Source organism: Lolium perenne, chromosome 4 (genome assembly GCF_019359855.2).
Source record: "Lolium perenne isolate Kyuss_39 chromosome 4, Kyuss_2.0, whole genome shotgun sequence".
NCBI classification, from domain to species: domain Eukaryota; kingdom Viridiplantae; phylum Streptophyta; class Magnoliopsida; order Poales; family Poaceae; genus Lolium; species Lolium perenne.
The window spans coordinates 396,799,405-396,812,367 of record NC_067247.2 but is presented as its reverse complement, the minus strand read 5'-3'; the positions used below and the strand labels follow the sequence as shown (position 1 = coordinate 396,812,367).

General features: G+C 46.3%; 1 protein-coding gene across 1 annotated transcript; it reads right to left on the bottom strand.

The window, feature by feature from the left end:
* Nucleotides 1-3,537: 3,537 nt before the first annotated feature.
* LOC127297616 (uncharacterized) lies at nucleotides 3,538-7,185 on the bottom strand. Its single transcript, XM_051327928.2, has 4 exons — nucleotides 6,683-7,185; nucleotides 6,420-6,568; nucleotides 4,575-4,747; nucleotides 3,538-4,491 (listed from the first exon to the last, which is right to left on the bottom strand). The coding sequence occupies exons 1-4, from the start codon at nucleotides 6,908-6,910 to the stop codon at nucleotides 4,007-4,009; spliced, it is 1,035 nt and encodes a 344-aa protein (XP_051183888.1). The 5' UTR covers nucleotides 6,911-7,185; the 3' UTR covers nucleotides 3,538-4,006.
* Between the last annotated feature and the right edge of the window lie 5,778 nt (nucleotides 7,186-12,963).

Sequence of the window (12,963 nt, the reverse complement as noted above, 5' to 3'; positions counted from 1 at the left end):
GAACCACGTGGAGGAAGCCAACGAGGGACTCGAAGGAGCAGATAGGATCTGCTATGAAGAACCAGATCTCTCCGGAGAAGTAGAGGGGGTGGACTACCTGATAGTCTACGGAACCGGGGAGGTTCGAGAAGAAGACATCGCTTAAGCAACACAAGTAGTAGTAGTCGAGCAGCACAAACTCTATAGTACTTAGTTGCTCGAGTAGAAATGGTACTTAGCCTGCTTAGTCCTATGTTGTATAAGTTAAGTAGGTTTCACCTAGAACCTTTGAGTTATCCTCTATGGACCCAGGAGGAGCTCCGATGTGATGTACATATATGGCTTGTAATTTTAAGTGAGTAAAACAAAGATCAGCTATGTTTCTGTTGTACTACTCTGAGGGACGTAATATTTGCGGATTGGTACTTCGCACATGTTATGTCAACAACATGTAGTGGTATGCAGGGTCACCACACAAAAAGGGCACTAATTTTTTGCAGGTTATTCGGCGAGCTATTTATTGGGTTCAACTTTGGGCTTTCCTTCTCCTAGAGCATCAGCGGGAGGATCAGCGGGAGGATATGGGTACTGGATGCAACCGGCTGCTAATTAATGGTTGCTTAGGTCTCAGGTCTTCTTTTTCCATGCTACTGGATGGCGGCATATTAATATAATAGCTAATCTATTTATGTGACTGATTTTTCTATGGTTGATTCATGGATCGAGCTTATCTGATTCATGATTGTAAACTTTTGAATACTTGTGTACCCGTATTTTGAAATAAAAAATTGCCATGCATCGATTAACGCAGAGGCTGGTCCGCTGCTCCCATATCGAAAAAATAAACTTTATTTTCTTTGAAACTAGATGGAGAAAATATTAGACTCGAAACCTCTATCAAGATACCACTTTGAAAATTCACTTTAGGTATTTAAGGATTTTAAAATACATGAGGACACACACGCGCGCCCACATAAAATACATACCATAATTCATCTGAGTTGCACAAACTAATATTGTAGTCATGACGTTTCGTCCAAAGAATATTAAATGCAATATAACGCTCATTTAAGTAGTGATATCTCGAAACTGAAATTAGTAACCCAGCTTTTGTTGTGTAATTAAATCAATTCAGTAAAAAATATTTATTATATATGTAGAAGTATGTAAGAAAGAATATTGTTACTTCTTATTTAGGGGCCTTCTCATATAGTTTTATTTTTTACAATGTATTAAATTTGTTTGAAAATATAAGTGTGATATGAAAATATCACTACAAATAGTTATAAAAATGTAAAAAGTCACAATAAATAGTTGATTATTCAAATTCGTTAGGTGAAGATCCCTTGGTTACTCTGCATAGTATTGAGGAATTGTCTATGGTGAAGATTCTTATATTCGATCAGCTGAACTTATGTAATAGCTCTTTGTGTGCCAACTAAAAGGCACTTGTTTTTTAAACAGAAGGCTCCACGAGCCCGACTTTGAATTAACAAAGCCATCAACCGGCCAGGCGTACAACGATACAACGAAACAACCGAAGGAAAGAAAAAGAAAACAAAACTGGGGTTACCAGCTAACGATACAAGCACAAGTGATGCAAAGCTATAGCCTAAGCCAAGATACAAGGGCGCCCAAGACTACAGCTAAACATCGGCAGCTCGGCTGGAACTTCAAGCAACGAGCCGCCACTCCATGGAGCCGCACCAAACTGAATCGGCACAAGGCCGCCATGCAGAGGACCACCATCACCGAGGGAGCTGGCTAACGGCGCAAGTGAGCATACGAGCCTCCAGAGTTCAAAGGGGGAAGAACTTCACGACAACGCCTCCAGGAAGGGGAACGGCGCTCACGAGCGTCGCCGTTGTCGGCACAGGGGAGCCGTGCAATGCTTTCGCGGAAGTCTTAACCCCACCCCAAGGAAAACCAAAGGCTTTGCACCTGCCATCAGGACAGCCACCGGCTGTTTAGAACCACCGTTGTCCTCCGGTGCCACGACACACTCTCCGACAGCCACCCTAGGCACGAGAGAGGCCGCGCAAGCCGGAGGAACACCGTATATATGAAGCCAGTAATAGCAAGACGCAGGGCAACGACTAGAGGTATCCCGAGGAGGACCTCGGAGAGAACGCAAGACAGCAAGGTCGTAGACAGTGCCCCAGGGGAGGCAACCAGCGGCAGGACGTGTGTCATGGCCACCCTCCAACAAGGTGAACGACATCCAAAGACGTCGCCGTGGCCGGCAATGGCCGTAGCCTTGCGGTGCTTTCGCGGACACACCGTCGCGCACGCTAGCGTCCCTGCAGGCCAAACCTCGCGGACCAACCAGTCCATCAGGCGCAACTCCGAACGCATCGTCCCCACGAGCGTCACGACTGGCCGGGAAATCAAGCAGCTTGTGGCGAGAATCGACGCCACTCCGATGAAGCGCCACCCACACAGCCATCGAACCCAGATTCTATCAAGCGGAGCAATCTCGAGAGAACCGTGCAAGATATCCCAGCCCCTGCCAATGGACATCTGCAGCTAGAACAGGGCTTCGGGCTGCGCCGGACGCCGAAGCAGCCCTGGGCCGCCGGCCACCAGACAGCCTAGCCAGGAGGAGACCGCACCCTGCAGCTCCGGCCGCATCTAGCCCTCCAACCCGCGAAGGCCCAGATGGGGCCCAGACCTAGGCCCGCCGGCCCAGATCTGGGCCCGCCGCCGCCACCCATGGCCACGGCCGTCCCGGTGTCAAGGTCGCGCCAGCACCGGTTGGGCCGCCGTGCCGCGCCGCCACCAAGCCGGGATCCGGTGGCACGCCCCGCGCCGACCGGAGGAGGAGGCGCCGCCGCCGTTGCAGACCGCCCCGCGAGGCCCGCAGCAGCTCGCGCCGAGAAGAGCCACCGCCGCCGGCACCGCGCGGGCTTTGCCCGGCGGCTCACGCCGCCGGCGGCAGCGGGGAGGGGCAGGGGAGGAGGGCTGAGGCGGGGAGGAGGAGGGGTCGCCCCTGTCGCCGCGGGGGCGACGCGGAGCGACTACGAAAAAAAAAAGGCACTTGTTGAATGCATTTGTGTGCAGTCACTCCTTTGTAGTAGCTGGTATGTTGATATCTATTCAAGCTCAAGAGTCAGTGAATTCCCTTGGTACTGTCGTGGCTTGTTGTTTACTTGTAGAAACAAGTGTTATTGCCTAATGTGGGTAGACGTAATCTGGTTTGTTGTTTGCTAAGGCGATGGTGAAAACGCATAAATAAAACTAATGTTGAATACATGGTGGGATAAGAGGGAGATGCTCTCAAGTAGATCAATTACTGATCTCTGAAACCTGCTATACTACCAACAATCTGGTGTGTTCATCAGCGTTATCCAGCAATTTTTTCATTTGGTTGATTGTACATGCTCATGCTTATCGTTTGCAGTTCATCGATGTTACAACCTACGTTGGCTTTGACACTGTTTCATTTGGTAGCTCATATGTGCTCTTGTTTCTGGTTGTTCGAATGACAGAATTCTCCATTTTGTAGCTCCATTTGCCAACAACATGGAGAGTTTTACCACTCCTGCATTTCTGTGTGGATAAACACCTGAATTCCGCAATAGTTTATAGCTTATCAAGAACAGAGTTGAGATCACAAATTCACATCTAGACGTAATACACAGGCACTAACAAAGCCATTTCCTTCATTAGTGTACACACTCTGCTTCTCGTTTCACCTTTGGTACTATATATGCTGTCTATCTGCAGTTCTGCATCTTGTACAAAGAAAAACAATACCCTGAAAACCAGGCCTCGTACCAAACTACAGAATCCATAAAAAAGGAACTGCCGCTCTGGCGCAACAGGTTCGGTACACTATGTATGTAGAGCTAACGTATCCAACACTGTCTTTTCGGCATCATCTTTGCATTGCAGTTTATGAAAGAAGTGCATCTCGTCTGTAGTGGTCACTGTCCAAACCGCGACCATAGGCACTTTCTGCACCTGGACCAAGATCACCAGCGGCCACGGATAAATTACATGGCATACAGATGAGCTGAGGCCCTTGTTAATCCCTGGCAGCCTTGTTTCTCCAAGCAGCGATGGGCTTCGGTAGGTTGTCGAAGAGAGGCTTTGGGAGGCTGTCCAAGAGCATGATTTGGAGAGGCAGAGTGAAGGCGTCTGGCTTCAGGTTCCACTTGCTCCTCAGCCACACCGAAGCAATGCTATTGTCTGAATCTTGGAACTCCGGGGTGCTGGATGACTTCCTGACAGCCTGCAGGCCATCACCGTACGAAGGCACCAGCCCTGCAGCTAAGAGATCTTGCTGGCTACTGTTCATATCTGGCCGACTGCCAGACTTTGGCCTCAGCGCCAAGCCTTGCCCGGCGGCCCTCGCCGACAGGCCACCGATGTTGTCCTCCCATGCTGTGAGCTCAATATCGGCTTTCTGGCGCCGCCTTATTTGTTTTTCAGCATCATCGGTCTCCCAACTCTCATCCCCGTTTACAATAGGGAAGCTAGTCGATATGCTTCTAGCTTTCCTATGATGACCTGAAGGATGATTCAGATTCAGAAATTAGTGGATCCCATAGCTAGCCAATGTTCATCATCCAAGCAACTAGTGATGATTTTACCTTTATTAGTTGTCACCAGTTCAGTGACTTCATCTGCTGCATCCCGCTCAGGAGCCGGAGCAAGGCCATAGTATCCCTGCAATAGGCTCATGGACGGCGAGACCGTGCTCCTCGGCGGTTTCGGAAATGGATCCAATGCAGCATTTTTCGGAGGGCGGCGCGTTGTCCATTCCCTGAAATAAAACATGGCAAAGCATGAATAATGTACCAGCAAGGAAATACACTTGTCTCCAGATCCAAGTGTACCAGCAAGGAAGTCCACTGATATTTAATTCACTACAGTAGTCAGTATTAAGTGCATCACATGGCGTCATCATTTAACTAGATATACCAACTGAAGTAAGTACTAAGAATGCGTATAGTGTATCTAGTATCGAGGACGATGCATGTGTGTATCTGTATGTGCTTGTCGGTGCCATGATTTGTTAAGTTGTGATTTTTGTAGCTATGCCAAGCGCAGGACATGTGTCCGTGAAGAATATAACAAGTGCGCGTGTGTGTGGGCATTGGGCGGTGAGTGCAAGCATGTGGAGGACAGCAAGCATGTAGACTGTGTCCAAAGGCAAGATATCTCATTTTCTTTCTGCGTTGCCTTTCTCTGAATGTTCCCACCATCATATATGCACTTGTAAACCGGGTGGGGGAAGACCCCTTTGGAAGGTTCAGATAAAAGCTCCACCAAGATGCCACTTGTCACAAAGTGTCAATCTGGGTGTCAATGTCAGCAGTAAATAGCGACCTAGTGTTTTCGTGTGCATGCGTTTCAGCCGAACCTGCCTACCTAGGTGGAATTTGATCGTCAGATTCAAGTGTACCAGCAAAAAAGTCCACTGATATTCAGAATCAAGTGTACCAGCAAAAAAAAGTCCACTGGTATTCAGAATCAAGTGTACCAGCAAAAAAAGTCCACTGCTATTCAGAATCAAGTGCACCAGCAAAGAATTCCACTGATATTCAGACTAGGTACACTAGTCAGCGCCGTGTGGAATGGCATCACATGGCGCCATAATTAAACTAGAAATGCCAACTGGGGAAGTAAGCACTAAGCAGTACTAACAATGCATACAGTATACTACAGTATCTACTGTACATGCATGTGAGAGTATCTGTATTTGCTTGTCGGTGCCATGATTTTGTTCACTTGTGATTCTTTGTACCTATGCCGAGCGCAGGATCAGGACATGTGTCCGTGAAGAACATAGCAAGCGCGTGTGGGGGCATCGGGCGGTGAGTTGAACCATGTGGAGGCCAGCAAGCGAGTCGACTGTGGAGGCCGACACCTATCTGTGTCCACAGGAAAGATCGCAAATTTCTTTCCGCGTTGCCTCTCTGTGCGATGTTCCCACTACTAGCTGTGAACGAGTGGGGGCGAAGACCCCCTTCGAAGGTTCAGAAAAAGCTCTGCTCTCTCTCCACTTGGCGCTAGGTGTCAATGGAGTCTCTCGCCGTCAGTGGTCAATGGCGAGTGGGGGTGTGTGGATTTCAGCCGAACCTTCCCACCTCACTCGCTGGATTTTGGGCTGCCTACCTCGCCGGATTTTGACCTGCTTCCGCTGGTGGGACAACGCCAAATCACCACTACACATTTGTTTAGGAGAAGAAGAAAAAATACACAAGTCGGTGGCAATTCTAAGCTGAATTATTCTTTCGTGGAATGAATTATTCAGACTTCAGATTGACCGGACCACGCGTTCACACGAGACGAACAGGTCGGTGATGGAATTAGGTGAGGTTGAGAGCACGCGAGCTGGACGCGTCACAAGGAAACCAGACAGACGTAATCCGTCTTAACAAACTTGCAATCTAATCAAGGAGGAAAGAAAAGGAAAGATATGCGAAGGTTACCTGGCGGCGATTGGGGAGGAGGACGGAGGGGAATGGGGCGCGGCGACGGCCGCGGGCGGGTGCCTCCCCGGCAGCGGGATCCGCAGCGTCTTGTGCGCGAACATCTGCAGGTCGGCGGTGAGGCCGTTCACCCGCTTCACGTCAGCCACCTGGAATCAACCAACGGACGAATGCATCCATCCGATTAGGAACCAAGAAAATCGATGGGGTGGGTCGAAAAAGGAGGGAGACGGAGGCGGCTGGGTGGTTTGATGGTTGCATACCTCGACGCCGTACTTGATGGCGACGCCGGCGAGCGTGTCGAACCTGCAGACGCGGTGGAGGATGTAGCGCCCGCAGGAGGACATGGGCGGCGGCGACGCCGACTGCTCCACCACCTCTTCCTCCATCATCGCCGCGCCGCCGACGCCGAGGAAAAAGGCGGCGTCGTGGAAGGGGCAGGCGGCGCCGTTGTCGTCCCCCCGTGTGGCGGGCGTCGGCTGGACGCCCATGGCTGGCTGGCTCGCTCCGTCGCCCTCGCCCGCCGATCCGGCGCCTATTATTAGGGGCGCGCGTCGTCGGTGGCGAGGCGAGGCGAGGCGAGGCGAGGCGAGACGAGAGACAGAGGATGGATGGATGGAGGGAGCAAATAAAAGCCAGCGGCGCGGCGCGGCGCGGCCTCGATTCGTGTTCACAATCACAGCTTGGTTGGGTTCGCGCGACCCGGCTCGTGATGATGTTCGTTTTCCCGGGAAAGAGCGAGCTAGGTCCAACACGCCGCTGGAAGCAGCAACTGGGGAGTTTTTATTCTGTTTTCTGGTCATCCTGAGACCCGGCTCATCATTCAGTTTTATTTGGTCAGGCACTCGACCGCCATTTCAGCCAACTTTTTATTTTATTTACCTGTCCCGGCCTTTCGGGTCCGTTTTGGTTTGTGCCAAAGTTTTAGCACATGGTGGTCACACGAAACAAGCAAACTTTGGGCAGTGATTAAAGGGATTGGCTATAGTCCACGTGTAGGGATTTTGTTTCAAATCTTGGGCAGTGTTTTTGGCCCCAAGATTTGCTATGAGATTTGTGTCTGGATCACGCCATTCGTTACTTCACCATCGACGTCACCGACGTCGAACAACGAAACGACTAAAACAGTAATGTCATATGTCGATGCACACCAATACGTTGATACTGAGGAAGAGGAAGAATAGGACCGGGTCATAACGACGCAGAAACAGAAACCGTTAAAACACATGATAATCTACGAGTAAAGTGTATCCATCTAGTGGGGGACGTGACGGTGAGGCCCCGACACGACATGGAGTCCAGACTCAAGACCACAAGGCCTCCAAATTTTTGGGTTCATCTAATCGATACAACCACTACTAGAAGGGGCATTGGTTAAACCCCTCAATGGTGTATATTGACACTTCCGACGTGCCCTAACATTAGTGGAATTATGTTAGTTCTCTGCCTAATGAAAAAAGGCGCGCGAAGAACCCTAGTTGGACACCTCCAATGATGGCAACTTCAGCTAACATACATCTAGTAGGGACGTCAGCACCGATGTGTATGTACAAGTGTCATCTCAACAGAGGAAATAAAAAACCATGATCCTAAAGTAAACAACATTCATTTGATTTTTTTCTACTAAACTTGCATAATTTCGTTCAAACAAAGAATATTAAACTTGCACAATCGCTTACAATATATTTTTGTACAAATATATATTTCCAACGAATTCTCTTGTAATTTTAAGACCTTATTTAATACATGCATGCAGATTTAGAATTGAACTGATTCTAATAGATAAATTTGCGGCAATCCATATAAATTATAAAAATTAACTTAAGATAGATTCTTACGAGACCATTCATGCATATAGTCTTAGGTCTCCATAAATATTTTAGGATTTGTTCCATAAAATATTTATGTAATTATTCACTATATGCCTCAATTTTAGTTTGTTTGACAAATTCTCCACCTCGCTTGAATCACAGGTTGGTTCTTGTGCACGACCCGGCTCGTGGCGTCGCGTGACATGTTTGTCTCCACGCGTCTCTCCAGCGAGGGCTAGGTCCAACACGCCACGACCAAAACAAGCTAGCTACCCACACTGGATGCTTTGCAACTGCAAGCAACTTGCTCCTTTTATGTTGTTTTTTTCAGCCAGAAGCAGCGTGTGCTTTTCGTTTTTTCTTGGCAAATATACATTTCAGCTCAGAACCATGTGGGTGTATGGGTTAGGTTTACGAGATGACGCCGTTGACACGTACCCCCTTCATTCTGTTTCCATCTACATTCTAGGCTAATTTTTTATTCGATATTAATCTAAATTCTAGCTTAGATTGGTTATTTACCAATCTTAATACTCCCTCTATGACAATATGTAGTGTCTATAAGATTTTTCCGAAGTCAAATTATGCAAATTTTGACCAAGTTTATACAAAAAAAATTATCAACATCTAAAATATCAAATCAATATGGTTAAATTTGAACATGGAGTATACTTGAATATCATATGCATAGGGTAATGCATTTTTTTCTCACTAATCTTGGTCAAAGTTTGTGGAGATTGACTTTCGCGTAAACCAATGTGTGTTATATTATGACAAGAAGGGAGTACTAATAAATGTAGTATTAGATCGTGTGGTACACGTGGTAAGCTACTCTCAAACAAAAAATATAGTATTAGAATTTTTCTAAAATGTAGATTAAATCAGATGGAGGGAGATGGAATAATCAAGACCACAAGAATAAGCCAACACATCAGGGAGAGGTTAGGCTTTGCAGGCATAGGGTGCAGTTAGGGGAAACGATTATGAAGGATTTATTTTCTTGGCCTGTAATTTTGATAACTCGACAAAAACCGGTTATTCCGATTACCACCAAGAAAGCTTTATACCGGACGAAATATGCCGATATTATATAATTTATTTAAATTTAAATATTTCAATAAATTTTTAATGAATTTATAAATCTCTTTGAGATCTCACATGGTATTATGACCGATATTTTTGCTAGTTCCAAAAACTTATAATACCGGTTCCGGACATTATTTTTTCCCCAACCGAGAAAAATATACCGGAGATCACAACGGTGTGGCTGGCGGTTTCGTGTGACAATCAATTGGTGTAGCATTTTTTCATGTGGGTCATGAGGAGGTAAGCAGGCTGAAATATTTTGGGCAGCCCAAACATGTGTATGAGTACACAATCATTCGAATTATGCCCAAACATGTGTATGAGTACCTACACTTTATAGTCCGCGTATAAGGAAGGGGAATGTTAAGCCTTACATCCATCTACGTCGAAGAATTTATTGAAATTTTAGCTTAGCCTACATGTGAGAATGGAAGAGAAAGAAACCTAGGAAGAAACTTGTCATCAAGGTTATCAAGTTCATGTCTACCATTTTGTTTCCTTGATGTCGTGATTCCATCACCTCTATGAGATTGTCCAAATACCTACTTCTGTGTTCCAAGTTTGTTGTTGTACAATAGTGAAAGTTTTACATATGGAAGCTCTTGGTGTTCAAGCCTCAAGGAGTGGAGAAGAAGAACATGTTGTATCTCACTTTTGATGATAGTGGGAGATGATCTAGACGACTAAATCTATATATTTTTGGCGAAACACAGTATAGACGTAGATGCTCACAAATACATACATACAATTCATATGAACGCACACACAACCTATCCCTATGAGAGCCTCCGAGAGACTGAGTCCAAAATATTGATCCCGCGGGTCTTAGATTGATGAACTCGCCACAGAAGTTCGCCTCGCACTAAAATATATTCCGCTTTTATGAGGCACCGATGTGTCAACATGTGGTTTGAACTTTGTGTGTTGGGTTGTCATTGCCCTCCTCACCATTCAACCATTACCATATGTTAGTTCTCTATATATTTACTCTTAACTGTGTTTTTTCACGTATGAATCTAATGTCACTAGAGATACAACAAGTTGTCTCACATGTGCATTTTCATACAATAACTCTCAAAGTGTGTTCTGATGGTACAAAAAGTTGTTTTTCATGTGCATGGTTCATACAAGTTAAAGAGGAGACGACACATGTCCATGGTTGAACGGGAATCTTTGGTTTTTGCAGAAGCACAAAGAAAACAATTTAATTGCAAACAGGTCATTTCCTTTTACGTACGCTGCCTCCCTTTTAGGTACACTGCCTTTCCCTCACTCGTCCGCTGCTGCTGCTTTTTTTTTTTTTTTTTTGCGGTGGCAAATACAGAAGTACAACGACAATTACACAAAGGCCCACATAAGAAACAAAAAAGCAGCCCAGCCCTTATGCAACTTGACCACGCCGGAGACGACGAGCGCCGCCGGTGGCGCGCCGCTGCTCGCATGCACGCTTGATTTTTACGATTTCGTGTTGTGTAAAAAGTGGATTCATTCTCCCCTCTCAGGCCTCAGCTGAGTAAACAAAAAATGACATCTCCCGGCACGGCGATTTCCAGTGTGTTCGAGAAATGCATCATGTCCCGTGACCGGGTCATCCGGAGCGACGCAAACCAGACCCAAATATGTGTCTCGGATTCGTCTCTGCGGACGTTACACGGACACGTAAAGTGTCCGCTCGCGTGTGCGGACGTTTCATCGGGCCGCTTGCCAGCGAACCTTGCTCGATGCGTTTTGTCAGGCGCGCCACACTAGTAGAAACAAGGGCTTTTATCCTGTCCTCGAAAGTGCTTTTGCACCGGATTTGGCACGAACCGGTGCTAAAGGGGTCATTAGCACCGGTTCGTGCGGTCTGCACGTCCAGGGGGCATTAGCACCGGTTCGTGCGGGACCTTTTGCACCGGTTCGGTTGGCCGCCAACCCTTTTGCACCGGTTCGTGTTACGAACCGGTGCAAAAGCCTTTTGCACCGGTTCGTAACACGAACCGGTGCAAAAGGTTTTTCTGCTCCCCACGCACCTCCACCCCCCCCCCCCCCCGTGGATCGCCTTTTTTAACACTGTAAAATAGAAAAGAAAATGATAGATTATTCAAAAAATAAAATCTTTTGAGATTCATGTATGTTATGCAACCTACTATTAGGGAAAATTAACAAATTTGAATTTTCACATTTATTGCAAAAAATGTTTGAAAAATGGTAAAACCGCATTAACTTTTGCATACGACGTCGAAAAAAAACGTATAATATATCAAAATCATCGTGGGAAAAAATTACATCCGAATTCACCGGGGTTTACCCGGTTAGCTAATTTTTAGATTTTGAAAATTCCAAATGAAAATATGAAAGCAGGAAGATTTTAGTTTTTTCCAGAAATTTAGGATTTTATATTTTTTTATTTTTAAAAATTAAAATTAATAATTGCATCCTGCATAAAGATTGCTATTACTTTTAGCAAATTATAAGATTCTCAAATTTTTAGGTTTTAGGTTTGGCAAAAAAAATTAAAAATTAAAAAATTAAAAATAATTAAAAATAATACAAATTATAAAGTTAATGTTTATTTATTTATTCAAGATTATTATTACAACATTACTTTGGTTTATTAAAATAATTATTTGAAATTCGAACAATAAAGAAATATGACATCGATCAACATGTTAATAGGATTGATATGATACTACTATCACATACATGCGCGCGAAGCACTTGGATGCGGGATGGAAAGGAACTTGGAAGTTAAGCGTGCTAGTGCTAGAGTAGTGGGAGGATGGGTGACCGAGCGGGAAGTTTGAGCACGAGTAAGTAATTGGACTAGAGATAAGGGTAGTTAGAGACTAAACTTGTGAAATAACTAAAATATTAGAAATTCCGAAAAAAGAAAAAAAAGAGGGAGTAGAAAATAATTCGAAAAAAGTGTTTTTCTACCGCGGCAGTGTTTTGAAACGTTTTTCTGCCGCGGCAGACCCTTTTGCACCGGTTCGTAACACGAACCGGTGCAAAAGCTCCCCCGCCGAGCGCCCCACAGCCGGCCACGTGGTGACCCCTTTAGCACCGGTTCGTAAGCGAACCGGTGCAAAAGGGTAAGCGAACCGGTGCAAAAGGGGGGGCCTTTAGCACCGGTTCGTAAGCGAACCGGTCCATCCGGTGCATATGGCCAATACCAACCGGTGCAAAAGGCCATATTTCTACTAGTGCCAGGTGGTCTTTTGTCATCAGCCCACCGGGTTCGTTGACTCTGCCCGCCCCGGTCATGTGTGCCGCCTCAACCGGGCGCTCTACGGGCTGAAGCAAGCACCTCGCCGCCTGGTATCATCGGTTCGCGACTTTCGTCACCGCATTCGGCTTCACCTGCTCCAAGTCGGATATGTCGCTCTTCATCCTACACGACATACACGACACGGCGCGCATACTTGCTCCTCTACGTCTTCCAACAAACAAAAGTCCTTTTCTCTTTTCTATGCTTTTGTATTCCCAAATGTCTTTGAACAACAGGGGAGCGCTCAGACTACAGCTCAGGTCACCGGTAGGCCAGAACTACTTCCAGGAGTGCACTGTCACACCCAACAGACCAAGACCGGATTCCCTGCTGCGGATCTCAGCTGGATCGATGATGTGGTGGCTGACGCAAAGCAAGGGATGGACACGATCCTTAA